We start from the raw sequence: 26,285 nt of genomic DNA, 5'->3' as shown, positions 1-26,285 counted from the left end.
CTCTGTCCCTTCATTTAAGAAATAATCACAATTTTTTAAGAAAAGTTTTGATTATCCAGCAATTTTGCACATGCAAAAATAAAGTTTTTTTTTCATGACAACTTAATTTTTCGCCAAAATTTACGAGGGATTATTCCAAAAAGTGCAAATTTCAAACGGTCATAAAGTTTGAAGCAAAGGTCGTAAAAGAAACTTTCATTCCCGGGCGTTGGGATGAAAACAAAAAGAAAGAGTTATTGCGCCGGCCGGGGCTGATAAGGGCGCGGCGCATTTTTCATTTTAAACCTCTTGCAGGGTGCGCCTTTGTTTTATTCAATTAAACCGACGACGAGTCTTTGCTCCGCTTAAAAAGATTGCCATCTCGAGAGATTTATTGCAGCCAATCCGAGCTTCCAGCCCGCGTGCACGAGACTGAAAGTTGCAAAATTCGCGTAATCCGAACTGATGAAAAATGATGATGGAACGCGAGAGACTAGCTCAGGACTTGCCAATCCTTTCAGTAATCGAAAATTGGTTGGTGTGACATGGAATCATTTAATAGTACATATAAATTATATTCATCGTCATTAGTTCTCACGAAAACGTCTTGCAGAATAGCTATGAATTATTTATTTAAATCCTTTACGCAAACCCGTTGGTACAGAGAAATTAAGAAAGGATCATGGAAGTTTTTTTTTTTTTAATTTTTACACACAAGTATAAGCAAAAAAAGCAAAGAAGTTGAAATGTGTGAAAAAGGTACAAATAAAAATAAAATATTAATAATAACATTATTATTGATAATGTATTAAAATTATATTAAAAGGTTTAAATAACTAATTATTTTTTTTTTAAATAATAATATAGCTTTAACTTTTATTACTATTAATACATTGTCATCTTTTATTAAAATTAAATAAAGATAATTAAAAGACGAACAAATTTTTTTTTAAATCAGTATAAAATTATTTGAATACATTTTAATGCTTAAAAGTTTTTATACAAAATGGTAATTTTTCAATCCAGATGCTACTCAAAAAATCCTCACGTTTCAAACTAATATTATGGAGTTTTTTTGTTAATTCAATAAACCACTATAATATTTATTTGACATTCAATTTAAACCTAAGATAAATGAGAAATTGAATATAATTTGAGGAGCTCTGAAGTTTCGGTCTGTCATAACAAAATTATCAACCGCAATCCCGGATTTGGGCGGTCTCAAAACTTCCTCGAACATTAGCCCCAATTTTTTTCGCCCAATTTGCCACTTGCAACTCGCTCAGTCGCTCTGTCCGTCCGCAAACGCCTAATTCGGGTCGTCTCTCCCGAGAGCACGTTGCCAGCGCCAAGGATGAAATTTCAAAGTTTCCGCTGCCCTCAGAATCCGGCTTATATAGTTTATTTGCCGAGCGACGAGGGCACATTCTGCGGCCATTAAGATTCCGCAGCAGACGCCCTACTTGAGTTATCAGAGCGGGAATAATTTTAGGTCAGAGGCCAAAGCGTGTGCAAATAAATTTGGTATGCAGCGTCCGCAAGCGAGCCGGAGCTCCTCTGGTGGAAAACGGCGATAAGGGCCGGATCAGTCGAAGGGTCACTTTTATCGGCAAAAATGCCGCAGTGGTGCTTTTCGCTATTGATTACAAGGGATAATTACTTTCGTTGAAGGAAAGAATGGCTTTTGGTGTTTCGCCAATTCTCATTTAGATTGTTGATAAATCCCAGCTTTATAAAAGTACTGATTTTAACATCAAATGGCGAAAAATTAAATTTGAAATAATTTTTACATTTTTAACCAGAAAAAAGTGACTTGAAAATTTCCTCTACATGCAACTGACATTAAAAAAGGTGCTAGTATATATTTTTATTTGTATAATTATGCAAAATACATTTTATAGACAATAATTTCGGATAAAAATTTATAGTTTTAAATTAATCAACGCGGAAAATTTGTTCTAGCATTAATTTTTTTTACTGAAATTATCACTTTTTTTCTTTTTTCTAAAATTATCACATTTATTTTCTGAAGTTTCTCATTCTCTAAACGGTGAAAAGCTTAATGTAACATTTCAAGATATTTCAATTCTTTTTTATCACAGAAAATACATGATTATGATCTGAAAATCTTCTACAGATGAAGATGCTGATAGATCTTTTCATAAAATTTCATAATTGTAATCAAATTTCCTCTAGAATAAAATTCGCAGATGTTTTAACTTTTGAATTTTCCCAAACTTTGGTCTCATGGGCATTTTGTGCCGCTCAAAACACTTTGAATGATAAGAACTCTCTTTTTGTTTTCAAAATTTAATATGCGATGATCCACCAGGGCTTTAGTTTGATTTTCGGAGGCGGAATTATCAATTTTACATAGATTTTTCAGTACAAATAATTTAAAGTCTGAAAAAATCTGGAATTTATTATTTTCAATTCTTTTTATTACAATTAATATATAAAAAAAACAATAGTTGAATTGAACCATTTTTCAATTATAATATGGCTCAATTATTAAAATAAATTAAAATCTTGAAATTAAAATTTCTTTGGAACAATTTTGTGGAACTAAATTGAGGTATTTCAATTTTTTCAAGACGTGAGCTGAAAATTGGTCCCTGGGGTTGCAGACAAAGTCTCCAACAGCAACTGGCGAGCGACACGTCGTCTTGCCAGCATTATTAAGGGTTGATTTTAATTTTCCAAGGCTGTCTGCCGCACCCCTCGGCCCCTTTCCTCTTTGTTCTCCGGCGCAGTGCTTTTCTCGCCGCCGCTCCTCCGCATTTTAATATACGTATATTTCTTTTCTTTCTTTCTTTCTCTCTGGGCGATGTCAATACCGCGTCGAGCGCGCGTCGGAGGAGGAAAGAATTCTCGCCGTGTGCGTTATTCTCAGTCCTGTTATTATTTTTCGCGTCTCCTTCCGCAAAATTTGCCTGCTTGGCACGCTCGAGTTGGTTGCGAGAAAAGATGATTTGTTTTAAATTTGTGTCTGGAGGAATGTTGTGATGCAGAGGGACTCAAGTTTTTTTGAGCTCTTTTATTTTTCTCAACGCTTTGCAGTCTGCAAAAAAGCCCGGATCATTTGAGTATACGTTGAAAAAACAATTATACATTGTCGTGCTCAAATATTTTATAAAATGAAATACAAAACACTTTTTTTTTCATTTTTCCATTTCATATTGATTAATAAAATTCACATTTCTGGTAAGAAAACTTTCTTAAATTCATTAGAGAGATGGTTTGCCACCAATTTTTCTCAAGAAACGGTAAAAACTGAATTTATATAAATAAATTGTAAGAACAGTTTGACAATTATTATGTTAACCAAGAAGAAGTAAAAGTAAATAATTAGGAGTTAAATTAAAAATAAGTAAAAATTATTACATATTAACCACTTTACCAAAAAATAAATGTTTATTCTTATAAAAATAAATAGTTATTACATAAAACATTAAAAAAAAACATTTATTAATTTGCATTTATCAACATTATTAGTGATAGCTTATTACTTCTAAATTATCAATTACTATTCGTTTCATCATTGCAAAATAAAATTTTAGAAAAAAATATTATTTTTGGGAGGGAAATATAAAATTATTTGATTAAACTCACCACCAATCTAGCAAAGAATTTAACACACATTTTGACTTGATGCACATTTACTTTCAATATATAGATTTGAACATTCTACTTGTCTTTTTTGACGAATGAATATTTATTTTAGTGATGTGCTGCCTCTCTCACTCAATAAAATCTTTTTGATATTCGGAGGTAAAAGCTGGAATGGAACGCATACATTTTCCAATCCATATATTTCTCAAGGGTCGGCGGCGGATCACTTGGAAAAGCACTCACCCCGCCTGTCATTCGGCGGCCGAGCTACTTTTCTCGCCGGCGAAATGGAGTCGATATTGACACTCCAATTTTCAATTAAGTCCCTCCCGGATCGAATGATACTGAAATGAGGAAAGAGCAGCCGGCAAACAAAAGCCACGGTGAAATATTGCGCTCGAGCACGTTGCCCGCAGACAAAAGATGGCGTTGAATGGGAAAACGTGCTGAATTTGTTTGATGACACAGTTTTCGATCATTAAACTCCTCGGGCGGAGAGTTCGGCAAACACAAACAAAATTCTGCAGTGAAAGAGACAAACGTGCCGCCGCCGCCGCTCCACCGATGCACAAGACAGGCACGGAGGGAATGAAAAGGGTTGGAAGACTTTCAGCAGGGGTTTATTTTATTTTTTGCTCTGTTGGTGCGCGCTTTTGTTTAAACTCTCTGGTTGGTTGCCGCATTTTTGCAAAATGAAAAGGGTATGAACGAGTGGAATGAAAAATATTCCCCACTGGTAGATATTTGTTTTAAAATTATTCATTTATATGTCTGTTGTTCGGATTATGAAATGCGTAAAGCCGATTTAATTAGCGACACAGCACTGCAAAATACGGTCCAGACAATTACATTTGGCGATGGCAAAGCGGTGACATTTCGAAAACAATGAATTTAAGTACTTAGTTTTTATTATTGAACAAAATGTTATATCTGATTCAAAAATTTTATCCGTAGCGTGTGTCTTTCTGTTCTAATTATTGTAGAGAAGTGTCTTTGTTTGTGTTTTAAAGTGAAAAGCAGTTTGAGGGCGTTTTTTTTAATCATGAATAGGTTTTTACTGGATTTGACTGAAATTGCGCGAGAAAAATAAATTGCAAAAGACATTCAAAAATTTTGACTCTGAATTGTGAAATTAACTTTTAATTTTCAACAATTGATTGTGAATATTGTATACATGTTATTTGTAACAATGTGGTCAAGTAAACAACAATAAAAATAAAAACTAATTTGTTAACTACAAATTAGGATTTTGGTATTTATTCCATTCTATAAAACTCAAGTTTTTCTATCAAAGAACTGAATCATTTAAATCATTTTTTACCTCTGAAAAATAATCTGCTCAACGTTGTCTCTAACGCAAGTTCAAGTGTATAGATGGAGGGTATAATTATTTATATTTAACTATAGAGGAATTGCAGAAACTCCAGAATGGCAAGTTGTTGCTTGCAATATTTTACTAAAAATTAGAAAATTAAAATGGTTTCAAAGATTTTAAATCTTCAATCTAGCTTCATTTAAATCATAGCTCTAAGTAAAAATAAGAAAATCATTTAATACAATAAATTTATCATACTTGTCAAGAGCGCAGAGCGCAAATGGCGTGAGCGCGGCGCTTAACTGCACTCATTTTGCGCTCAACGATTTATTATAAATTAAACAAATTTTGATGTAAAATTTAAGACATTTTCACAAAAATGTGCAAATTTAACAAAATTATTTTTTTTTCTCAATAACGTTTTTCAGACTAATTTATGTTTATTTTTCTATTCCCAAACTTATTGTAATTTTTTTTTAAATATTTGGAATATGCATTTCATGATAGGCATTTATATAAATAATTAAATAGTATACTTTTTCAAAGAATTCTTTAATTTTAACGATTTTAATCGTTCTATTCCCAAAAATCCATTTTTCCATTCTATTAATAAATTTTAATTATAATAAAAACTTTTAAATTTTAAATAATTATTAATTTAAATTATATATTAAGAAATATTATTTATAATTTTTTTTCTTTTTGTATTCCATTGCTAAATAAATAGCAGAATGAAAACTCTAAAAATTTTACCCGTTTTAGATATAAAAGAAGCATCTTAGAAATGATTTTTTCCCTAAACTGTTATAAAATTAAAAAAATAAAATGAACATGGCTTGCTTAGCAAATATCAGAAAATTTTCAAACTTAAATTTTGCACTTTCATCCTTTCAAGACAATTCTGTTTAAAATGTCATCCTTAATTTAAAAAGTGACACTCGGGACGCCTCCAAATTACAAATTAACCACTAATTGCTGGTGGCTCTGGACGCGTTTTTTGCTTTTTTGAAAACGTGCCAAAACATTTTCTTGTAAATGGAGCCTCATTTCCATTTCTGCGCTCAAATTCTAAGAGGAATTAATTCGCTCGCGCGTGTGTATGTATTTATTTCTGGTGGGTGATGCACCCGTCAGGATGAATTTGCGTGGGAATTGAGTTGTTGTGCGGCGAAGAATGAGTCATGTTATGGGAGCAAGTTGGGGATGTGTGTGTAGTGTTTTGGACGGGCAATCAACGAAAGAGAAACAGGGAGAGGGATGCGAGAGGAGCTGCTGAGCTATGCGCGTCTCTCTGACTGGTTTTTGCGAACGAACCGATTATAAATCAAATTACAATCCAATCTGAGCCAAAAATACACGCTCGCGCCCCCAGTCGGCTGTTGAAATTGTAAAAGGCAAAAGGCTAAAGGGCCGCAAATTCCGAGAAGGCAGCTCTGGAATTTAATATCCTTCAATCGATGCGAGGGCGAGTTTTGTTAGCAGAAAATGCAATGAAATTTTTAACTCTTTCCTTCAAAACAAAACTACAAATTAATTTTTTTTAAATTTGCAGCAATTTTTCATTCAAACATAAATTTTTTTGTGGACTTTGTAGTATGGTTAAAAAATGAAATTTTGAGAACTTTTATGTATTTTTTTCTCTATTCCCATCAAAATTAAATAAATGAAAATGAAATTGCGAGATAAATTTCCAGATAATTTGATACTTTTTGGTGCTTGAATTTGAATTCGGATCAATAGGTTATTTGAGCCCTTTATTCTTTTTGACAGAATAATAAACGACCGACTCAAATAACCAATTATGAAAAACCTAATTACAAATCAAACACCATGAATTGACTGTAAAATTGCTAAATTTAAAAAAAAATTTGAATTTAAGAAATTTAACGACAACCAATTTTGAAGTTGATTAGAAAAATCACTGCCAACCTACCGATTTTTAGAAGGAAACAATGCTTTACAGTCGGACAAAAGTTTAGCCATTAACTTGAATGGAATCGAAAGACAAGCAACAGCAGCCCATTGGAAACGTCAGCCTTGTTTGGACCAAATCGGAATTCGAACACAAGGGGTGAATTCTCATTGTTCTTGCGCAGAGAATCCTCCAGAGGGCTCATTACTCTCGGAAACAGAAGCTATACAGAGACGAGCAGTCGACGGACGAAGCTGCTTTTTTTCAAAGGGGCCCAAGTTAAACAATTTTATCTTCGGTAAATATAGCCACGCTTTGTAATCTAACAAGAGGAAGAAAGAAGCTTCTTATCACTTCAAGTGGCTTGACGTCGAATAGTGAAAATCTGTTTGACTATTTTGACTTTCAAATATAAAATATATAAGTTTTTCATATCAAAATTTGTCACTCAAATGGGGTTCAAGGTAAGGAGAATTATTATTTTGAAAGACAAAAAAAACTTGCTTTTAAGCGAAAGTATGTTAGAATTTTTAAATGGAAAAATTTATAAGAAGGGATTGCGGCATTTTGCAGGAAGAAATTTAATGCTACGTTGAATGAAATGCCGTAGGAAGTGCAAATTTAATTTCGGCCAGGCTGAAACTTTGCCTGGTTTTCACTCTTTCTCATTCTCTCTACATCTTTTTACTCCTTCCTGATATGCCCTTTCGTACAAAGCAAATGAAACTCTTTAAAAGTTTTAGGGCGAAAGAGACCTCGGAGCGCACTCAGTGCCTGCTGCGCCTTTTCTTTATTTTGGGCCCTGATGTAATCACCCGCCAGTCTTATATCTTGCTCTCTGATCCGCTTCATGCTTTGCTGAAACTTTTCTCGCCGTCAGAAGCGCAGTGACGTCACGGGCAACATTTTTATATATTCAGTTCATTCCTCGCGTGTCTGTCTAGGCGACAAAATAATAATAAGGGTGCTTGTTTATGCATGGAAAAGGGTACCAGTTTTTTTTCCGTCTTTTTGGCGCACGCTAAATTTATTACAGAGGGATGGAGGCCAAAAGTGACCGGCCCCTCTTGAGGAATAATGACCCGCCCGCCTAATGGCAATGCGCTTATTTGAGCGAATGTTTAAAACGGGCCTCAAGTACGCGGGACCTCATCAAGTGTATAACAACACTCGCAGAACGGTCTAATGATCAAAAGCCTGCTCTTGAGCGGCACGAAATTAGGCAACACGCACATCACCGTCGGTCTCCCGGTGAGCAAAAGAGATACTCAAGTTGGGGAGAAAAACAGCATGGAGCAAAAAATCCAAACTGTTTTTTTATTCGCTTAAAATTTAATTTCATTGCACTTTCATTGCACTTTTCTCAGAATTTAAGCCTTAAATTCTGAGAAAAGTGCAATGAAAGTAAGTCAGAATGTTGGAGAACCAATTTAAGGCAATGTGTAATTTTTCTACCAAAATCTCAGTGTTTATTTAAAGGTCCCCAGGTATCATTTAATTTAATTTTTTTATTAACTGCATTGACCTGGGTAAAATGAAGTTAATTTGAATAAATAATTCTTAATTTTAGTTCAGCAGATTTCGGGTCATAAAATATTATTTACATTATATTATTATTTATTTATTAAGAATAAATTTATTTATTTATTTGTATTTTTTTCTTAATTAATTCATAATTAATTTGAATCCAATTTTGTTAATCTGCAACAGTATTTTCTTCTCAACTCTAGTATTTTATAAATTTGTTCACAATATTATATAAAATCAAAACTGGTAAAAGCATTGAGCTTTTTCTAAAAATTCAATATTCGAAATTTGAAAGGATAAAACTGTTATTAAATATTTTTGTTAATATTTATATTAAATTCTAATTTTAAATTTCTGCCAGCTCTCGTATTTGCCACTTTATTGAAAATTTGAGAATTCCGTCAAAAATGATTGATTGATATTCCCCGAAGGCTAAATTTTCATTTTCCGCCCCGAAATCCCCGAGCACCGTTTTCGTCGTCATCCGAGCGTATTATTTGCTCTTCTCCCACGCCGGTGCACACCTGCCGATCGTCTCTACCCTAGTTCCATTATCAAAATCCGCTCGCTGGTGGCGAAGCAGCACAAACCCGGAACACACATATTTATGCATGTGTGGCGTTGAGCGAATCCTCCAGAGATGGGCGTTGGTTGGACGCTCGGAGGCTGCATAGCTAACCGGGCTCGTGCAGGCATGCGTCTGGGAAAGAGATACCGTCAGTGAGGTCTGAAAGGGGATGCTCGAATTTCGGAACTAGAACAGTTCATAAGAGATCAGCAGATAATTAAACACAAAAATACCATTCTGACCCAGAAACAAAAAAGCTCAAAACAAAAATTTTGTCAAATGTTAATTAATTAATAGTTTAAAATTAATTTTTCTCTAATTAAATAATATTGTATTCACTGACTTTTAGGTGAAAAGAAGTAAAAAATTTTCAAAGAAACCTTAACATGGATTCAGAAACTGAGCGAGAAAACCACTGCTCTCAGATAACGAATAAAAAAGTCAAAATATCCAATTAAAAGTTGACATTTTAATTCGTTTTCCAAGTAGCTCAGTTTCTGAATCCACGTGAAGATTTCTTTGGAAAACAAAATCGGAAACTGGAATATACTTAAGAACACAAACATGACGCAACTCTACACAAAAAATTACAGAAAAAAAAACACTCGCACTTACAAAATTTAAAGAAAGTAACTGTTTTATATTGAGATTTTAAGTTATTACTTATAAATAAATAAATAAATACTTTTCTTAGCGCTTCATTTATAAAAATTATTTATTAATATAATTCAATGTAATATTGTTAATTTTATTTAAATATTATACTATGTTTAATTTGTAATTTTTTTTATTCTTTTCATTTAAATACATTCAACTAAAATATTTATTAGGATAAATTTTTGCGATTTGTTCTCTTACAATTTAAAATGAACCAACATTTCAATGGCAAAATAGTGACTACATTCGGTTATTTAGAACATTGATCATATATTATTATTATTATAAATTTCTCTAATATTCTTCAACTTTGATCATTCCATCCCTGAAGCTGCATTTTTTTTTTACGATGGTAAACTCCCAGTTTTGGCTCAGCCCAGATAACCATCCCTAACCCCACACATACCAAAGTCGATCGCTGCCGTCGATGGCAGGCCAGATGGCCGCGCATTGTTGCATATCATTCTAATTTTGAAGGCACCCGACGCGTATTGTAAACACTCGGATCTGCGTCTAATTTTGGGCTCCGGTTTCTCGCTGCTGGAGCACGGGTGGAGGCACGCGTCGTTGCCTCATATAATTTAATGCTGCCATTTATTGGCCGGAATTGATGGCAGCCCATCTCTTGGCAACCGAATCGATCACCAATTAACGTAATAAATCGGTTGACGTGTGCAAAAAATAATGTTATGAACAAAATTGTTCCTTGTAAATAAAATGGGATTTTTTTTTCGTTTTGCAGCTCCGGCGGGCAGCAAAGATGAGGACTTGAGAAGAGGCGGCAGTCGTGGCAGGCGCGACGACCCGCGCAGACACACCCTTGCTGGTGACCAACAGGGTGGCCCGGCGTCTGCCGCCCTGACCCGCAGCATGGATCTCGAAGTAAGTTGACTTCTTTTCAATTCTCAAAGTTTCCCATAAAATTAGTCCGGTAAAGTTAGTGTTGTAAAAAAAATTGATTTTTCAACTAATTTTTACTAGTTTTGCGAAGAAGACCTTCAATGTTTTTCCCCTGATTAAAAAAATTAAAGTTTAAATCATTTCTATTAACATGTAATGGAATAAAAATTGTTAAATACAATATCACTGATTAAAAAAATAGCAACACAATAAAATTATGGAAATGAAGCGATCGGGCTTTTCCTCGTTGCAGAAAAATTGTTTTTATTAAAAAACAAATGGCTCTACCAGTTTCGGTCACGGTCTGCGACCCTATTTCATGAGCAAGAAAAAATACAAAAAATCAGCAAATTGAAAAAACACCACATTTTAAAATAAAAATTAAAATCTTAAAAACTAACAAATTCAGGTACCAACCTATTTCATGAGCAAACGCGCTAAATAAAAACAATTTTTCTGCAACGAGGAAAAGCCCGATCGCTTCATTTCCATGATCATCTCCTCGAGTGTCAACTTCTTCAAACAATAAAATTAAACTACAATTTAATGATAAATTCGTTTTTATATCAATTGAATATTTTATCTTCTGCTTTTACTGATTATCTTCAATTTATTTACTTTTATCTCTGGTTCAAAAATGATGAAAAATGAATTGATCAAACTTTAAATCGAAAACAAAATTAGGCGTCTGAGAATAATTTTCTGTCCCTCAAAACAGGCGATCATTTCTTATGTAACAATTTTGTGTTTTTTGGCTACTGTTAAAAGGAAATTTTAATTATTTTTTAAATAGGTGTTGAAAATTTAAATATATCAAATTTTATATGAAAATAGGCACTTTGAAAAGGATGAAAAATGAGTGGCTTTTCATCATTATATCGGTGATTTTACGATAATTTCAATTAAAACCTCAATTTTAATGAAAAAAGGGAACCTTTGTTTAAATTGATCCAATTATTTATTTCCCCATAAATGGATTAAAAGTTGAAAAGTATTTTTCCCGTCCCTAATTTTTATTTATTTTCAGTATTATAAAATTTTCATGAAATCTAATGTCAGGTTTATAATAATTGTTTAAATTCAATTAATAAATAATGGGATCAAAGTTTTTAACAGTTCTCTGAGGAAGACTTTGAATAGTCAATGACAGATCCCTGCACACATTTTGTGGTTTTTATTATTCAAAATGATATTTTTCAAAGTCAATTTACATCAATGTAAAAAGTTACACGAGCATTGCTGTCACTTTCTTTAACCAAATGAAATGGAACAGATCCTTGTATATAGAATTCAATACCATAACATGAAAACGATCTTCGTCACTTTAGAGGACGGATTCTTATCTCCGTCTAGTAATTTTTACAGTGACAAACAACACTCGCATTATTTTTGTAGTCTAAGCTAAGAGTGTCACTCCCTCATGACTCGTCATCGAGCAGATAAACGCACCCGTAAACAGGCTATAGAGATCAAGTGTCGCGGGAAAAAACGCACGCACTATTTTTTTTTCAAGTCGCGTTTTTCTCCTCCTCTCTCTCTTGCTGCCCACCGGCCTTTGCAAAACACGTGCCTCGTGTTTCACACATGGTTTTGCGTTTCAGCAACTTGGCAAGCAGAAGAGAATAAAAACAATTTCTAACTAAAATCTAAAATATTGTAAATATTTAAATTTATCACTCCCCGTCACTTTTATCTCAACCCATCTCATGAGTTGAAAATAATTTCATGCTGTTCAGATGGGCACAAAATCACGAGGCAGCAAAAAGGTTTGTAGACAAAAGTACCGGTTATAAAAAAAAAAAAGTGAAAAAAGGCCAAAAATTGCACATGTTTGTTTAAAATTCAAACCGACACAAGTTGTTACAAATAGTTGTTCCTAATTTTGCTGTAGCGCATTTTTTCACCTGCATTTCCCCAGACAGAACGTGGTGAAAACGTGCCCCTGTCCTATATTCATTCATTGTAAAGCTTGCCTGTTAGTTAATCGTTTTCCCAAAATAATTGCATTTTGCTGATTTTCGGAATGGTCGTTTTTTCCAGTCCTCCTCGTCCCTGCAACGAAACTACTACCATCAGCAGGTGCCCCTTTCGAGTTCCATGTTCGACGATGACCCGGGCATCATGTCAGAGGTGGAAACCGCCTCCACCGGCTTTAGGAGGGGCGGCAAGCAGAGGTCATCGCTGCCGGTGGTGCGGACGCCATCCAAGACGCTTGAGAGACCACTAGGTAAAAAAAGTATAAGAGAATTTATAAACTTTTTAAATTTAAATAAATTTTTATATTTAATCTTATAAATAAACTTATGATTTATGAATATCATAAATAAAATCAATTTAATATTTTTATCTATTTTAACAGTATTAATTTTTATTGAATTTTTTATGAACTTTAAAGTCTTTGTTCATTTGTGTAGGCTAGTTTTTAACCTCTGGAACGTTCATTTTATGCAGATTTAAGATATATTTACTAGTTTTCGTCCTTTAAACTCTAAACTTTATGTTTAAATAGCAATACTATTCATTTTTGGTTAATTTCTATTAATCCTGTCATTATTTATAAAATTACTTGAATTTTTCGATCAATTCAAAATAAAAATCGGGGGGAAAGGCTTCAGAAATGTTTTCACTCTCGTAATCAATTCCGTGTCACTCGTCTTTCTCTCTCGCGAGGGTCGCATAAAAATCTGCTGTGCAGAGCCAGAAATCAAACAAATTTTTTCGTTTGCGGATCGATGCTCGCGAAAGTGTTCGGGGGTGACATTGAGGTATGTAGCGCGCGTCGGGGGCGGGCCAAAAATACTCGCGCATCAAGTAGATTCATCAAATGCCGAGATTAATGTTCTTTGGTGTGCGCCCTGGGCACAGGCCTGGTGTTCCTGCAGTACCGGAACGAGACGAAACGCGCCCTGCTGCCGAACGAGATAACGAGCATCGACACAGTGAAGGCGCTCTTTGTGCGCTCCTTCCCTAAGCAGCTCACAATGGAGTACCTCGACTCGCCCATGGTGAAAATCTACATCCACGACAGCTCCAAAGACATGTTTTACGAGCTCGAAGACTTGAGGTATGTCAAAAATAATAATAAAAAAAACGCCCCTTAAAGAAAAAAATTATAAATTAAAACTGCAAATTGTATGAAAAGTGCAGTGAATCTCACCACTATTTAAGTTTACATAAATTAAGCCCTTGGAGCGAAATGTGAGATCTGAGTAAAAACGGAACCTTCTCTGAAAATAATCGCAGGTACCCTCCATCTCACAGGTCTCACCTGAGAGACATCAGGGACAGGTCGGTGCTGCGCTTGTTTGAGAGTCCGGACATCAACGGCGGGGCGATGCCGGTGGGGTCGACGCCCCTGCCTGGGGGGCTGCCTGCCCACTCGTCACCCTCCAACTGGGACCAAGATCAGTCCTACTTCAGCGAGCCCGAATTCGATAGCGAATACCAACATCAACATATCCACAAATCAAAGGTCAGTCACTTAAAATTATTTTGAAAAATGCCTTAAAAAGTGGTGACTGGATATTATATGAGATTTTAAAAGCAGTTTTTTGTAAATTTTAAATTATTAAAGGTAATAATTTTTTAGCTCCAGTGTTTAGTCTTTAATTAAATTAACTTTGCTGCTAATTAACTGCGGGAAAAAATGATTGGGAAGTTTCGAAAAGTTTATGAAAGTGGTTGTATAATTAGCTGGCTTTTTATTGACTCAAAAATTCATGAGTACCAAATTCCAAATTATATACTGCAGTGTTTTCAACATGAAATTTTGCTTTATTTTTCTCTAACGTGAATTTTACGGAAATTTACTGAACTTTTCCCATACATTTTGTGGTAGAATATTACGATCAAGAGTTGATTCATGGTGATTTGAATTTGCAATCGGCTTTTCCTCGATGGGTTTTTTGAGTTGTTTATTGTTTATTAAAAAAACATTATCCTGCTCAACATGTTTTGGCCGCGGGGTGTGGAATCATTTTAACAAGAATCAGTACTAAAATCAATCTATTATAAGTATATTTTTCTTTTGTGTTGAGCAGGATATTGTTTTTTTCTTAAACAATGTAAACAACTCACAAAAAACCCATTGAGGAAAAGCCGATATAAATACAAATCACCATTTTCCCAAATAGATCGATTCAAATTTTAATGTTTATTTTAGTTCGCCAACTTGATTGGGTGATATGAACGTGATTGTAAATTTTTTTATAAATTTTGGTCTTGCCATTTTTGAGGAAAATAAATTATATTAAAGAAATTAAAATTCCGTTTTCTCAATGAATTAAATCTATCTAAATCATTAAAAATTGAAATCTGCAAAACAAGTCAATTCTAATGCCAAGAAAAATTACAATTAAAAAAAATCGGGCAGTTTTTTTTAACAAAAGCTTCTCTTTCAGGAAAAATCTAAATTTTGCTATTTTATAACCTGAATATTTGGTATGCTTTAGTAAAATTGTATGAAGATTGTCATTTTCAAATAATCGTAATTAGGAAATAAATAGACCTTTTCAATTTAAATTTTAGGGGAGCAAAGGAAGCAGTTCTGCTTACTACCTGCAGCACTCGTTTCCACCGGGCCAGCAAGGTGCTGGAGGTTCCGCCACCTTGCCCAGAGGCGCACCTCCCGTAATCAGGGCCTACTCGCCTGCGACCAAACCCGTCTCGCAAGCAGGTAAGACAAAACCCATCCGCCGGCTCCGGTAAACAAAGTACATAGCGAAATGCGCACCGTTTTTTTCCTTCTCTTGCACTCCTAGCTGCACAATTTCTTTCTTTGTACAAAAATTCGAATTTGGCTTATGTTTTTCTTATTTTTTCGTTTTATCCATTTCTGTTGTTGGTTCAGTTTTCTCGACGCCTTTAAGGCAGCAGCGAATTTACCAGGAGATTGGGCCGCGGGACCCCATGCGGTCCCCGCCGAACCTGAGGTCGCCGACCTCGCCGGTTCAAAGACCCCAGTCGACCCCGCCCAGACCCCCTGAAAGATGGGCGTACAGTAGAAGCAGAGATTTGTACTCAGGTACAGGAGATTACATGAGAGACTTCAATTTGAATTTGAGCTCTCAGAAAGAAAAATAAAATTAGACTAACAAAAAATAACAACTTAAAATAATTTGATAGAAGTTTATTTTCCTTTAAGAATTAAAAAATATAACTTTTTAATTTAAATTACTATATTGACTAATCTTTTCCAAAATACTATAAAAATTCAAAAATCCATTCCTTAAATTCAGGTTTCCATTCTAAAAATTCTGCAACTCTCACACCTCGCTGAAAGTTTTGGTATCATTTTTAATTTCTCTTGTAGTGTTTTGGTCCTTTCTGTATATTATTTATTTTGTTGAACTTTCTGCAAACCTAGCTGTTTTGTAGATATAGTGCTTGCCAATTTAGCAAAAGTTTTTTTTTTTTAAACTAACACATATTTTGTGCTTTTACTTGCGCGTTTATGGAACATTGAGTCGTAACTTTTGCAGATCTAATGCAATCAGAATCGGGCTACATGTCTTCGCCGGAGCGAGGCAGGCAGCCCTACTCCAACTACCCTGCGGCCGGGGCCTACGAAGACCCCTACTACGCCCAGTACGGTGCCAGGTCGGGGTCAATCACCCCAGTCATTGACGAGGAGGCCAGGTATGTGATCGAAAAATTCAATCCATATTTTCTGCTTGCTCAAACTTTTTGGGTTACGGAATTTTCTCAAATCGAAAAAGCACTGCTATTACTAACCTAAATAAATAACTTTTGTCTCTATCATGGCATGCGTGCACCAACCCTATCCAAATCTCCTTCAACAAAACCATACTTGTCGGGGTCGGGGAACGTTTCAAAATTATTCAGCATGAGGATATACAAAAATATAGAAATTTAGATTGTAATTTATAACAATAAAGCTCATCAAAATTTTGCAATGTAGCATGTTAACAAGCTAACTTTTATTAAGATTTATGAAAATAACTTATTTCTGTGTGTTATTTAAAAATAATTTGAGGAAGAAGTTTCAAAATTTATTTTGTCTTCCACTTCCTCAGTTTTTTTTATATTAATTAAATAATTTTTGCAATCAACGTCCTTGCATTTTTAACACAAACTCAAATGGTGTGTGATGAATTAAATTAGCGATTCGGATGAGCTGCTGATGGAAGCGTACGGTATCTATGGTAACACCAAGGGAGGGTCGACCACCGTGGCTGCGGCAGCAGCCCGGATACAACAACCTTCACCACGACCACCCTCTTTCCCTTCTGCCGCCAACATGATTAACTCACAAACTGGAGCAGCTCTTATGCCATACGACGCCACACGGTACTACTAACATTGCACATTTATTGCTCCTTTTACTTAATTCCGCACCGCAAAATCGACCGACAGCTCTATCTGTCTCCTTTGCTGCAAACGCGGCAGCTGGTGGGTGACCCACTTAGCTTTTCAAATATAGGGTTGTGCTTTTTTAACTAAATTTTGTAATATTTTTTCATAAATACTTTAGTATTTTTTTATTTTTAAGCAATAATTTTTATCAGGGTTAAAATTCTATACTTAAAATTTTTAAACCCCCACTGCTTTGACTAGGCCAATTTTTTCAGTTAATATTTCTCCGCACCACCCTTAAAGTAGAGCTGCATTTACTTTTACTCTTCTGCGCCCTCTATTTTATTACGCTTTCACGCTGCCAGAAAACTTTCCTTAAAAATCTGAATAATTTAATTGTATTTAATTTTTTTTTTCATTACAATTTATTCGATTTCAGACTGCGTGTGGAGAACATGGAACGGCAGTTGGCTAATCTGACCGGTTTGGTGCAAAAAGCGCTGACCCAGGGTCCTCAGCCTAGTCCTACTTATTTGCAAATACCTAACCAGAGCCCCTACAGAAACGGTTAGTATTTTAAAAGTTTTAATATAAAAAAAAACCAGTTAGAGACGAAAAATTCTTAGAATTTTTAACTCTTTTGACAACAAAAAACTTGATATAAAAAAATCAGACTGTTTAAGACACCCTCATTAAAAAAGTGCACTTGTTCTCGGAAATTGGCTTTTGCTGGTTAAAATTAGTCGGCAGCACCGTATAATTTGGAATTGACAAAATTTAGAGCTCTTGACGAATTATTGGGTTTTGTGAGGTGTTGCATGCTTAGTGATGAAGCGAACTGAAAAATTTCATTGCCAACAAGCGGCTCTCTCTTTATTCTTCTGTACAACAATGTTGTTCATATTTTGATTTTGTTTGTCTCCCACTTTACTTCCACCTCATCAGATGACTATGATAAGCACTCGAGCTCAAGTTCAGCTTCATTACCAGGTTGGTTTGACTTTGCACCTTCTACTATTGAATCATCCTCTCATTATTTCACCTTGCCGCGTGTTGTTTTAATACTAACCACCCTAAATGAGAAAATTTGATTGAATTGAAGAAAAAAGCTGCAATCTCATGACGATTTAAAGAGCCAATTGATTGTTTAGTTTGAGCTTCGTGTGATTTTTCTGTTTTTGGTCGAATTTAAATTTTACATTTTTCCCGGACCGACTGACTAAAAATGTGTTGCTTCATTTGTTCCAAGCTTTTTGAGTTGAATTTGATATATATGTGTTGGTGTCTCTCTCTTTTTAATATACATTGCGTCTTTCTCGGCTACTGTATACTTTTTTTTAATTATGCGGTTCTGAAAAGTATTGTTAATGTTGTCGCTGTCTCTCTCCATATTTTCCACTTGTATTCGTGTGTTACGTTTTGTGTATACCAACGCTGCTTTTCTCCCATTCCAGATGAAAGTTATTTACGTGCCGAAACCACCACACCAACCACCAAACCTCCCAAATTAGGAAAAGGTAGTCAAATTGCAAATGCATGAAAAACGTACTTTTTCTTTCACTTCAAAATTTTTTATAATTTTTGGAGGTTTTGTTTCATATTATTTTCAAATTTATTTTCATTTGGAATGAACGAATTGCTGGTAGGGATTGAACCACTGCAAATTAATGTCGTCCTGATTTTCGCACAAATTTAAAATTTCATGATACTAATTGTGGACGTAACTAAATAAACTTTGTTATGATAAAAAGAAATATCTAAATACGAAAAGAGCTCTCAGGTGCTTTTAATAAGTCTTCCTGATTGTTTAAATACAAATTATCTTTAATTTTAACTACTCAATCTATCGCTTGCGTTAAAAAATACTTCCAAGGGGTTTTCAAATTTAAATAAATTTTGTTGAATTTAATCTTAAATAATTCACGCGATTTGAAAACCCTGAAGTTAATTTATTGATGATATAATTTTGTTAATTTTCAAACCCCTGTTGTCTGTTGTGTTTATATTTGTCTGATTAAATTATTTTCCTATTGTCGAGTTTTTCGTCCAATTTCATTGTTAGTTTTTTTACTACTATTGCAAACTTGTGTGAGGGTGCTTTTGTGAGACTAATCCAAGCTTTTCTCTCTTTCCATCGCGCGCTACAGACAAATCTGTTTCGTTTGAAAAGTCCGTATCATTTAGTGACGATCCCCCGGACATGCTCAGCTCCCCCAAGCAGCATACACCTCAGCACTCAGGTAAAACATTGACCAAAAAAATGCGTAAATCAAGATTCGACCAAAATATCCTCTATCTCTCTCCTTTGGAGTTCCTGTTACTTTCTCTGCCATACGAAAATATTCACAATTAAATGAATCTTCGTCCTTTCTAAATTGCTATCAATTATGTTAGTTAGGACTAGAGAAAATTGACACTAATTGGAGACTTTTGCTTGGGTGCATGGCGCTTTTTGGCTAACTCCCAGTCTTTATCAACTTTTGCTGTGCAGTTATTTTTAACTCGAATTTTTATACGCTCATAATCACAAACATGCGACCTGCTACTTTACAAACTCCTTATATACGCCAATAACTTGGAACCCTACCAAAGACTTGAACTTTTAATATAATTGATAAGATTCCTCTGATTTTGAACTGCTTTTGAGACTAACAACCTTTATCGCATGTCTAGCGGATACTAAACCAACGAAACCAGCCATTAAATCGTCAACCTTACCACGGATGTCGTCACAAGGTAATTAATCAATTTGGGTGCTTTCATTTCAAAAGGAGGGCGGTTCTTCTTTCTTAAAAAATTAATTTATGGGATAATCCTTCAATTAACTTCCTTTCCGTTTAATTTATTACTGCTGAAATGTGTTAACTAGAGTTTTTTTTCCATCCAGGAATATATATTTATTTTTTATTTTTGGCCATTCCTAAATAAGCCAAAAAAGAAATTTATTCATTTTCTGGAGAGTCCCTGAATCTGTCTGCTTTTGCAAAAAGTTTAGGAAATAATTGTAATTTATTTTTGGTTTCGAGTGAAAATAATTAGAAAACCAATTTTAAAAGAAATTTCTCTCTGCTGTTGCAGACAGAGATAGGCACAAACCAGCTCCACCGCCTAAGCCAATGGCTTTGGCAACCCATACTGGCCAATATGATGCGGGTAGACATCTCTATAGAGGTACTTGTTTGTTACTTTTTCGACAAAATTTATCCAAATTTTAGAATTTTAAGTTTTATTTTTATTTAAATAAAAGAAAAAAGTTGAGTGAAATGCAAAAATTCCACAGCTGACCTGCAGCTCACCCCAGAGATGTACAATCATTTAAGAGTCTTACAAAAGAAGGCCAAAGACCTGCGGCAGGAAGTGAGAAACCTGCGCAGAATGTCCCAAGCACAGGCCCACAGTGTTCGCGAAACCATCAGAGATACTTTCATTAAAATTAGGTAATTTGTAATTTTGTTTCGACTTAAATGTCTCTTGAACTCATCATCGGTTTCAGAGCGCTTTTGCTGACTGGCGGCGGAGACAGTTGGTTGGCTTCTGGAGATACGGAAAAACTCAAGATTAGCAGAGAGGAAGAGTTGTACAAGCAAGAAATGATCCGCCTCGAGAAGGATTTGACGTGAGAGGAAGTTTTGCAAATGACACACTCAAGGGCTAAACGCTGTTTGAACATTTCAGTGAGTTGGAGAGCACGGTCGAGGAGCTGAGAGGAAACGTGATAAACAAGAAGACGAGGGTGAACATGTCTGACGTTGAAAACATGGCCCTTGTTTTGAGCAAGTCAAGGTGAACTTTGGAAATTTTCTAATTAATTGTTGAGAAGAAGATTTTGAACGTTTAATTCGCTCTTGCAGCAAAACTGTAGCAGATTTGAAAGTACGCTTTCCCAACCTGCAGGACGGGATGAAGTCACTTCTTTCATCGGAAATGGAGAAAGTTGTTAGAGAGGAAAAGTAAAATGCCGAGTTTTAGAGTATTGAAAATTTTCTCACGTGAGTTTCATTCAGGTTTTTAAAGGAAGAGCCTGAGAGACTGGAAAGTGCGTTGAGGAGATGTAAAAAGCTCACTGGAACTTTGGTCACACTGAAAAGGTAAACGAAAAATATCAGAAAAGTCAAAATTCTCATGTCGGAGATTTATTGTTAGTCAATTTAAGAAAATAGTGGATTTATATTTTAAATAGTTTAAATAAAAAAAAATAATAATTAAATTATATAAAGAAGAATTATTTTCTTACTGAAAGTTAAGAATATACAAGTGGCAAGTGGAAGATGTGAATTTTTTTTCTTTTGTTTGCCTTTTCTTGCGATTTGAGTCTAGACTTTCACTTTTTAATTTAAATTTCATTTTGATCTTTTATTTATTTAAATTAAAATAATTTTTTTTTTTAAATATAATTCAATAATAAAATTGGTTGAAATTTTTAGACTGGCCTCAGTCCAGGAGCAGCGGCTGCCAATCGGAGGAGTAAACAACGTGCCAGACCCTCAGATGGCACGTCTGTCTCCAGACAATCTGCTGGAAGACCAGCCGCCGCAGAGTGGAGCCATTTCTCCGCAAAGTAAGGTAATGCATTCTACTATTGGATGGAAAGCCAAACTTTCTTTCATTATTCATATTATTGACGATTATTTCTCAATTAGTGATCATGCGCTCTTATATATTGATATATTTAAAATAAATGCTTCTTTCTCATCTTCCTCTCCGTCAAAATCCTATAATATATAATTATATCCAATCCGGCGATATAGAGTAAAGTTCTTGTGAAGTAATAAAAATGTTACTTGGCCGTTGAGTTGATTTTCTGTGGCCTCTGTTTCAACTACACACGCAACACCCAATGTACCCTGACACAAACTCTCACATCTCTCTGCACACATTTTTAGTTGGAAAAAATATTTATTCCGTAATTATATTAAAAGAGGCACATTTTTCAACTTTTGTTTTTCATCTAACCCTACTATCACCACTTCTTTATTATACACCACGAGAATACAAAATTGTGAATGATATCATCAGCTTTCTTGAGGAAACTTTCTACTCTTTCGAGTTTGCTGGATTCACATGAAATACAGAAATCAAAATCCAGCCAACTCAGACAAATACCAACCCCGAAAAACAATCAAGAATTTAAATGCACCAATAAATCTTGATGGTTTTTCTGTCTGCACCCTTTTATATTTTTTTATTTCTCTCTTTTTCTAAAAATCTTTCTCGCACCATATTATTATCTTCTTGTTCATATTTTATATTTACCCTTTCCTCCATTATATTTACAAACTCATTGATTTCACCCACGCAGGATGTTTCACAGCATGCGACTAACTTTCTGAGAAAAGTGAAAATAAAAATCGAATTATTTAACCACCCGACAGATGAGTTTAGGGCCAAATTTGAAACGGAGGCTACTGCTGAGAGGCAAATGCCAATAAACCCTACCATGTGATCGTTCTGTTTTAGTCCAGGCTCAACTGGAAATGGAGTTCAAACTTCAAGGAAGCAGTCACTTCTCAAGAGTAATGACCCTGATATGATTATATATATATGCATTTCTCTTTTCTTACTTGATAATATAAATATTTTTTGATTATAAATTTTTATATTTTTAATGCTCGTTATGGTTCTGCTTGTTGTGGCAAGTTGCAAAAGTTGTCACAAGCAAAGAAGCAGAATATCTGACATCTGGTTGTTTTTTATTAAATGATTTGTGGAAAATCCAAAGCGGGACCGAACTACATACCTTTCGTTTTTGTTCCACAATCTGGTTGTACATTTTTACTCTTTTGGCTGTTCCCCAGTTTTTCGTTTCCGATTAGTTTTGTACAGAACACAACCATCTCTATCTTGAATAACTCTACAGCAACATTATCAAAATTCAAAAAACATTTTTGGCTCTACCATGAAAAAACCCCGCATGCCGAAATCCAAAAGACGTTCTCATCAAAAATTATATAATTAGCACATTTTCATTATTATTATTATTTTGGAAATATTTATTGTTTCTTAATCTGGTTGTTATGATTTTTTTTTTTTAATTGATAAATGGTAACTTTTATTGCGTTACTACTATTCAGACTTTTGCTGGATTTTGAACTATATGAGTGTGCGTTTGGACTTAATTACATCACTATAAATTATGATTATCTCAAATACATACTAATTATTTGTCCTTCCCACGCCTCTCTTTTGATTATTTTCACTTTTATCCAGGATGGTGTTTGCAGATCGGTGTCATGTGGCTGCATGTGGCCAGAATAAGTGGCTATCATTCATCATTATTTCTATAGTTGTTCACAGACAGATGTTTACACTGGAAATTCCAAATCAAACCTAATTTCTTAAATTTGATAAAAAAAATTCAGCTGCATATAAAAAGGTTTGCTCTGGGATTTTTTCATAAGAATGAAGGTGTGTGCAATTTTGATGCAGTTAATGCATCGTCATATTAGTTGGTTTCAGTTTTGGTATCACAACCATGGATGAATAGAAAATAATAATGGTCGATTTTGAAAAATATCAAAACGAAAAATTATATCCTTGATTTATTTATTTGGAAAACTTATATTTTTATTCATCCATGACGTGCCTTATACAGCAAAAAGCACAGTCGAAGTTTTTATTTTAGTAAAATTATCACTTTAAATGCAAAATGCACCCTGATTTCACTATTCAGATCACTAGAATATATTATTGAGAGTGCCATTTCTGCTTGTAGTTCTTACTTATTTACAAATAAAATTGTACATAAAACAGTTTTTAGGATTCGCACTGGATTTTTTGCACTTATTGATTCGCGGTGCCTTTTTGCTGTATTAGTAGTGATTTCCCATCATATTAAAATAAAAATCACGACGAACTTTATAATTAAAACCTGTACATATTTAAACTCCAGAAACTGATGATATCTTTGTATTATTGGTTTTATATTAAATAAAATTCTTCCTCAGCCTCTATTGTATATAAAACGCTCCTCTCATATTTGTGTTCCGCACATCACGACTCCCTTGAAAAACACACACTACATGAAGAAAAACCACCTCACATCACAAAACACTTCAAAATATATATATATGAATTTTTTTTATTTTATTAAAAATCATCAATTTTTTTAGGTTACTTTCACAGCAAATTATTTGATTTCCATTGTCAAAGTAAATAGATCTCTGAACCAAAATCTTTTTTATGACAGATTTTAAGTTCAGACCGTATTTCCCCAACTTTCTTAGAATTTTTTATTTTCCACTTAATTTGCTAGGTGCCCGTTTTTGGACGTGCAAGGCATGTTGTCAATAATATTTTAAATGTTGATATTGTTGATTGATCTCTTTTTAAAAATTACTGGCATGCGGCTCAGTCACTAACTGACTCCAAATTTGTCGATTTGAGACTGATTCACGTGCATTTTGTATTCAGTTAATTGCACTTTTATTGATATTCCTCATATAATTCTGCGCACCCCTATACTAAATGTATACAATTTATTTATTTTGATTTGGCAACGAGTGTCTTTTTACTGCTAGTAAGTGTTTTTTTTAGTTTGAGTGCTTTTTTGTGTTGTATTTAGTTCCGACGAGGGCCAGTTGCAAGGACACCTCCTCTGGATGAAAAGACGAAATCACGCAGGTCCAAGTAATTGTTAGCAGAAATTGTGATCCCAGTCAGAAAATCAGGTCAGAAAACTGTGGGTTAAAATCTAGCTGTCAAAATAAAATTGATAAATAATTTCGAAACGACCATATAAAGTAATTTCTACTCTTGCAAATCTTTTTTTAGTCTGTTGTATAAAATTTCAAAAGTCCTTGGAGCAAACGGCGTAAATTTTTTGCATGGTTCTTTTTTAACTAACATTTTTTCTATGTAGATACTTTTTATCATTTTTTGGTATGAGAAAATTTTTTTAAGCACCTCTTTCCTTTCTTAATGTTGTTATTATTCCAAAGGTTTGCTGCATTTTTTAATATAATTAACGTGTTTTTTAACTTTTGAAATCTCAATTTTTATATGAAATACAACAAAATACCCAATTGGCAAGGTGGGGCCATCACTTAGGAGGAGCATTATTAATGTTATTCACCAAAATTTAAGAAAAGTCTGCAATTTTCTCGAGATTATAAATTTGGTGCACAACATTATTCAATGCTGGCTCCGAAATCAAAATTATCTGGGCGTCGTAAAGGAAATATAAAATGTGCTGTGTCTCGGCACTGTTTCAGTCTTCCGGTGACGGGTGTAGCACACCATGCAGCTCAGCATCCGCCACCATTCCAGCGCGCGGTGTCCTGGCGCCAGCAGGAGGCCCCGGAGAAGCGACTAAACGTCAGGAGAACGCACTCGACACTCTGCTAGACGAGCTGCAGACGTTCGCGCGGCCCCCGTCCACCGAGCCGGTGGTGCCACCTGCCGCCTCCGGGGGCGGCACGCTGCGCCGCCTCCACTCGTACCCGAGCGGCTCTGACTCGTCGTCGCCCGTCCGCAGCTCGAGGGTCGACGACAAGCCGCCCAGTCTGCCCGAGCGCAGCAAAGTGCCGCCCCCGCCGCCCCCACGCACCAGTTCCAAGTCGCCGCTGGTGTCGCCGACGAGTCCGCCCCGCCTGCAGCCCCGCGGCCAAAACCTGCCCCCGGCCGGCGGCACCCTGCGCCGCAAAAAGGCGGCCGACCCGCCCCCGGAGGACGGGCAGCCCGCCCCCGCCGCCTCCAACAGCTCCAGCAGCGAGTCCATCAACTCCCAGGAGGGGCTGAAGAACTCGGAAGCCCTCGAGCAGCGCCACCAGGAGCTGCTGCGGCGGCAGAAGCAACTGCAGGAGCAGTACGCCCGCCTCCAGCAGCTGCAGCGCAACGTCCGCCTCCCGACCGCCCCCGAGCTCAAGAAGACCGGCAGCGAGAGCAACCTCCTCCGAGGTCTCAACCTGAGCGCCGCCCCCACCTCGGGCTCGCTCACCCACCTGGCACCTGCTTCGATGGCCCCCATCAACATCGTCCCGCCGCCTCCGCCGGCCTCCGACAGACCGGCCGCTCCCGCCCCCACCGCCAACAAGGTCTACGAGACGGACATTCTTTAGTTCTCGAGTTCATTCACACACCATGCACTTAATTATATATTAATACTTGCATTACTTAGTCAATTATTTGTTGTTTACGAAGTAAAAAATCATTATGTATGTCTCGCTTAATTCCTCTGTTTTGAGTAATTCCACGTGCTGAGTTTAGGGCTGATAACTTAAATGAGGATTTTAAGTTAACTTAAATCAACCAAAAAATGAAATCAACTACAACAATTATGAACATAATATTATTTTTAGCATTTTTTTCCCCCAATTATTGGAACACCACCATTGTTGCAATCTTGATTCGACCATTTCCTTAAAATTACATTTCTTTTTTTAGTTTTTTTTTTATATGTATTCATTCTTTTAAATTTTATTAATTTTTTTAGGAACCCAAAACTCTGCACGCTTTACTTGATCACAAATAGAATTCCTACTAGGGTTTAAAAATCTCTCGCT

At 35.4% G+C, this 26,285-nt stretch overlaps 1 protein-coding gene across 30 annotated transcripts in view; it reads left to right on the top strand.

The window, feature by feature from the left end:
- LOC132204715 (coiled-coil domain-containing protein AGAP005037) overlaps positions 1-25,916 on the top strand; it is a 99,837-nt gene extending 73,921 nt beyond the window's left edge. For 3 of the 30 annotated variants that reach the window (XM_059633381.1, XM_059633382.1, XM_059633383.1), the window contains exons 6-27: positions 10,313-10,452; positions 12,207-12,236; positions 12,511-12,697; positions 13,336-13,534; positions 13,714-13,942; positions 14,998-15,145; positions 15,320-15,493; positions 15,951-16,107; positions 16,594-16,779; positions 17,225-17,352; positions 17,731-17,775; positions 18,240-18,302; positions 18,933-19,025; positions 19,459-19,521; positions 19,864-19,956; positions 20,066-20,222; positions 20,279-20,401; positions 20,461-20,568; positions 20,637-20,735; positions 20,790-20,873; positions 21,210-21,348; positions 24,996-25,916. In XM_059633381.1, coding sequence (XP_059489364.1) covers positions 10,313-10,452; positions 12,207-12,236; positions 12,511-12,697; positions 13,336-13,534; positions 13,714-13,942; positions 14,998-15,145; positions 15,320-15,493; positions 15,951-16,107; positions 16,594-16,779; positions 17,225-17,352; positions 17,731-17,775; positions 18,240-18,302; positions 18,933-19,025; positions 19,459-19,521; positions 19,864-19,956; positions 20,066-20,222; positions 20,279-20,401; positions 20,461-20,568; positions 20,637-20,735; positions 20,790-20,873; positions 21,210-21,348; positions 24,996-25,841 — 3,491 coding nt within the window. In that variant the 3' untranslated portion in view covers positions 25,842-25,916. Of the gene's footprint in view, positions 1-10,312; positions 10,453-12,206; positions 12,237-12,510; positions 12,698-13,335; positions 13,535-13,713; positions 13,943-14,997; positions 15,146-15,319; positions 15,494-15,950; positions 16,108-16,593; positions 16,780-17,224; positions 17,353-17,730; positions 17,776-18,239; positions 18,303-18,932; positions 19,026-19,458; positions 19,522-19,863; positions 19,957-20,065; positions 20,223-20,278; positions 20,402-20,460; positions 20,569-20,636; positions 20,736-20,789; positions 20,874-21,209; positions 21,349-22,242; positions 22,299-24,346; positions 24,453-24,995 lie in introns of all 30 variants that reach the window. The other 27 variants (XR_009442548.1, XM_059633408.1, XM_059633409.1 and 24 more) reach the window with 27 other exon arrangements.
- The last annotated feature ends 369 nt before the right edge of the window (positions 25,917-26,285 follow it).

The sequence above is a fragment of the Neocloeon triangulifer genome, unplaced genomic scaffold (assembly GCF_031216515.1).
Source record: "Neocloeon triangulifer isolate White Clay Creek 2 clone unplaced genomic scaffold, ASM3121651v1 ptg000022l, whole genome shotgun sequence".
NCBI lineage: Eukaryota > Metazoa > Arthropoda > Insecta > Ephemeroptera > Baetidae > Neocloeon > Neocloeon triangulifer.
Note: the sequence above shows the minus strand (reverse complement) of the source record. Positions and strands in the feature narration are given on the sequence as shown.